Raw genomic sequence first — 4,513 nt, forward strand, 5'->3', positions numbered from 1 at the left:
TATTACTGATATATTACCCGACCACCCTTATCCAATAGGGCAAGTGCTTTATTACTGATATATTCCCCGACCACCCTCATCTAATAGGGCCAGTGCTTTATTACTGATATATTACCCGACCACCCTTATCCAATAGGGCCAGTGCCTTATTACTGATATATTCCCCGACCACCCTCATCTAATAGGGCTAATGCTTTATTACTGATATATTCCCCGACCACCCTTATCTATTAGGGCCAGTGTCCTATTACTGATATATTACCCGACCACCCTTATGTAATAGGGCCAGTGTCCTATTACTGATATATTCCCCGACTACCCTTATGTAATAGGGCCAGTGTCCTATTACTGATATATTCCCCGACCACCCTTATGTAATAGGGCCAGTGTCCTATTACTGATATATTCCCCGACCACCCTTATGTAATAGGGCCAGTGTCCTATTACTGATATATTCCCGACCACCCTTATCTAATAGGGCCAGTGCTTTATTACTGATATATTACCCGACCACCCTTATCTAATAGGGCCAAAAGAGGTGTAAATTCTGAGCGGATTCCCCGCTGTGGACTCTGCTCTGAATTCCGCCCTCCTCCTCCAATGTTAAGTATAGGGTGCCTCCGCTCTCCGCTGAATTAATTCACATGTCAATTCTTTTAGTGGAGAGTGGAGGCGCCCTATACTTAACATTGGGACACTGAGGCGGGGGGAATTCCAAGCAGAGTCCATGGTGGGGATTCCGCAGAGAATTTTCACCTCTTTTCCTCATATGATGGTCTTATGATTTCTTTCTCTTTCTCCGTAGGTGTTCGGCCAACTCCCAGGGTTCAGGGATGGAGATGTCACTCTGTATCAGTCCAATGCCATTATCCGCCATCTTGGCAGGAGTCACGGTATGATTACATAAGTCAATGTTCCACATGACCTCAGTAACACATTCAGCTCTGCTGCATTCATCCCGTCATTCTATGATTGTCCTGTAGGTCTCTATGGGAAGAATCCCTGCGAGGCGGCGCTCATAGACATGGTTAATGATGGCGTGGAAGATTTCCGGTTAAAATACATTCGGTTGATCTACCAGAACTATGTGAGTGTCACTCAGAAACCTGGCGGATAAAAGTCTCGCTCTTTACCACTTTCTGACTTGTCATCTCCTTGTGTAGGATAACGGAAAAGCCGATTACATTAAGGCTCTGCCCACCGAGCTGGGGCACTTCGAGCGTCTTCTGGCGTCCAACAATGAGGGCAAAGGCTTCATAGTGGGAGATCAGGTGAGGACTGGGATCTATTATACTGGGTATTACTGGGAATAAGTGATCAGTATGTAGATCAGCTGGATACACTGATGCTGAGGAGACCTAGTGTTAGCTGTATAGAGGAATATGAGAGACCGGGCTGTGGGGATTAGGCTGCGACTACCTGTGACCCCTTCACTTGTACAAGTGAATGTGGACGTGTTGCGACACACAAACTGCTGCGACCGTAACCGCACAGCCATGGAATATTAATCCACAACTTTTCTTTGTGGTCGCGGTAGCTTATGAGCTCCTGATTGTGTATTTAGTATCTGTAGCTTATATGCAAAGTGTCTGTCTCCATGGTAACAGACTACAAGCCTTTCCTGTGTAGTCTGGTCCTACAATCACATCTACTTTAACCATAACATGACACCCGGATTAGTCTATACAGATGTGTGTAGTCTGTTACCATGGAGACGCATGTATTTCTGGGAAGTGTTAGGGCCCTATTAGGGCGGGTTCACACTACGGAATTCTCGCAGACAATGTCCGCTGAATTCCGTCAGCTGTCCGCCCGCACATCTGGGCGCCTTTCTGCTGGCCCCATAGACACCATTCTATGGGCCGGCGTATTCCGCTATACGCTGAAAGAAGTGTCATGTCACTTCTTTCAGCGGATCGCGGAATACGCCGGCTCATAGAATGGTGTCTATGGAGCCGGCGGAAAAGCGCATGCCCGTGCGAGCGGACAGCTGACTGAATTCCGCGGACGTTTTCCGCGAGAATTCCTCAGTCTGAACCCGCCCTTACTCGGGGCGATAATAGAATATTGCTCTGTGTAATAGAGACAACGATGAACGGCTGATCGTGTCTTATCCTGACCTTATATCATTGGCCTCCGCGCATTCCTACATGTAATAGTGATGCACGGCTGATGATTGTGTAAATAATAATAACCTGTATATATACCTCTCCACTGTCCCGGTGTTGTTCTGCTCACTTCCCAGAGCCGCCGCTGTGGCTTCAGACCCGGTCCCTGAACTGACAGGTCGCTCAGCCAATCATTGGCTGCGGTGGTCCAGGACTTTTATTGACCAAGCGACCTGTCAGTTCAGAGACCGGCTCTGAAGCTACAGCGGCGGCTCCGGGAAGTGAGCAGGGGCCAGAATAACAACACCGGGCCCATGGAGAGGTATGTAATACAGTGTAAAGGGCTGCACGGACATCGCTGACGATAGCATAGCCCTTTATTAAACGGTTAGGGAGCTGTGTAAGAGGCGACGATCTGCTCTATTACAGGAGACCTGGGGCCGCCTAACGCAACTCTTATTACCGCAGATGTAAATAACCCCGACCGGCTGTTGTCGTCATTTCAAGCGTTTCTCCTCTTTTCTGTTTTGTAGATTTCCTTTGCGGATTATAACCTGGTGGATGTTCTGCGTAACCATCTTGTTCTGGCCCCAGACTGCCTCTCAGGCTTCCCACTCCTCGACGCCTATGTCAAGCGCATTAGTAGCCGCCCCAATCTGGAGGTCTTTCTCTCCAGTGACGCCCACAAGAACAGACCAATCAACGGCAACGGCAAACAGTGAGCGCCAGAGAGAATCCAGACGTCATAGGGCATGAAGTGCCTGCCGCCACCTCTCCTCGTAACTCCGACCATCGGATACTCCCGATACTGCCTTAGTACCTCGTGTCTCTGGGTCATAACTAGTCGTAATGCTGCATAGTTGTCACTGCTCCTTGCCTAGTTGCCTCCTCCTTTATTAAAGTGAAATATTTTGGTTTATTAAAGTAAAATGTGGTTGAAAATTCTGAGCTGACTTAAAGGGGTACCCTGTCATATCAACTGGTGTCAGAAAGTTATACAGATTTGTAAATTACTTCTGTTTAAAAATCAGCAGTCTTCCAGTACTTATCAGCTGCTGTATGTCCCACAGGAAGTGGTGTATTCTCTCTGGTCTTCCAGTACTCATCAGCTGCTGTATGTCCTGCAGGAAGTGGTGTATTCTCTGTCCAGAGCAGGAGAGGTTTTCTATGGGGATTTGCTGCTGCTCTGGACAGTTCCTGACATGGACAGAGGTGGCAGCAGAGACCACGCCCCCATTTTTCCACCAACAGCTGATAGGGCTGCACGGGACCACGCCCCCATTTCTCCACCAATAGCCAATAGAGCTGCTAAGGACCACACCCCCATTTCCTCACCAATAGCCGATAGGGCTGGACCGTACCGCACCCCCATTTCCACACCAATAGCCGATAGGGCTGCATGGGACCACACCCCCATTTTCTCACCAATAGCCGATAGGGCTGCACGGCACCACACCCCCATTTCCTCACCAATAGCGGATAGGGCTGCATGGGACCACACCCCCATTTTCTCACCAATAGCCGATAGGGCTGCACGGCACCACACCCCCATTTCCTCACCAATAGCGGATAGGGCTGCATGGGACCACACCCCCATTTCCTCACCAATAGCCGATAGGGCTGGACCGGACCGCACCCCCATTTCCTCACCAATAGCGGATAGGGCTGCATGGGACCACACCCCCATTTCCTCACCAATAGCCGATAGGGCTGGACCGGACCGCACCCCCATTTCCTCACCAATAGCGGATAGGGCTGCACGGGACCACACCCCCATTTCCTCACCAATAGCCGATAGGGCTGCACAGGATCACACCCCAATTTCTTCATCAATAGTCGATAGGGCTGGACCGGACCGCTCCCCCATTTCCTCACCAATAGCCGATAGGGCTGCACAGGACCACGCCCCAATTTCTTCATCAATAGTCGATAGGGCTGCCTCGGACCACACCCCCATTTCCTCACCAATAGCCGATAGGGCTGCACGGGACCACACCCCCATTTCCTCACCAATAGCGGATAGGGCTGCACCGGACCACACCCCCATTTCCTCACCAATAGCCGATAGGACTGCACCGGACCACACCCCCATTTCCTCACCAATAGCCGATAGGGCTGCACCGGACCACACCCCCATTTCCTCACCAATAGCCGATAGGGCTGCACCGGACCACACCCCCATTTCCTCACCAATAGCCGATAGGGCTGCACCGGACCACACCCCCATTTCCTCACCAATAGCCGATAGGGTTGCACCGGACCACACCCCCATTTCCTCACCAATAGCCGATAGGGCTGCACCGGACCACACCCCCATTTCCTCACCAATAGCCGATAGGGCTGCACCGGACCACACCCCCATTTCTTCACCAATAGCCGATAGGGCTGCACCGGACCACACCCCC

General features: G+C 50.8%; 1 protein-coding gene across 1 annotated transcript in view; it reads left to right on the plus strand.

Moving 5' to 3' along the window:
• LOC138798961 (glutathione S-transferase P 1-like) overlaps positions 1 to 3,053 on the plus strand; it is an 18,581-nt gene extending 15,528 nt beyond the window's left edge. The window contains exons 4-7 of the mRNA XM_069979602.1: positions 806 to 893; positions 984 to 1,087; positions 1,164 to 1,271; positions 2,642 to 3,053. Coding sequence (XP_069835703.1) covers positions 806 to 893; positions 984 to 1,087; positions 1,164 to 1,271; positions 2,642 to 2,830 — 489 coding nt within the window. The 3' untranslated portion in view covers positions 2,831 to 3,053. The remainder of the gene's footprint in view (positions 1 to 805; positions 894 to 983; positions 1,088 to 1,163; positions 1,272 to 2,641) is intronic.
• The last annotated feature ends 1,460 nt before the right edge of the window (positions 3,054 to 4,513 follow it).

The sequence above is a fragment of the Dendropsophus ebraccatus genome, chromosome 8, assembly GCF_027789765.1.
Source record: "Dendropsophus ebraccatus isolate aDenEbr1 chromosome 8, aDenEbr1.pat, whole genome shotgun sequence".
Classification (NCBI taxonomy): domain Eukaryota; kingdom Metazoa; phylum Chordata; class Amphibia; order Anura; family Hylidae; genus Dendropsophus; species Dendropsophus ebraccatus.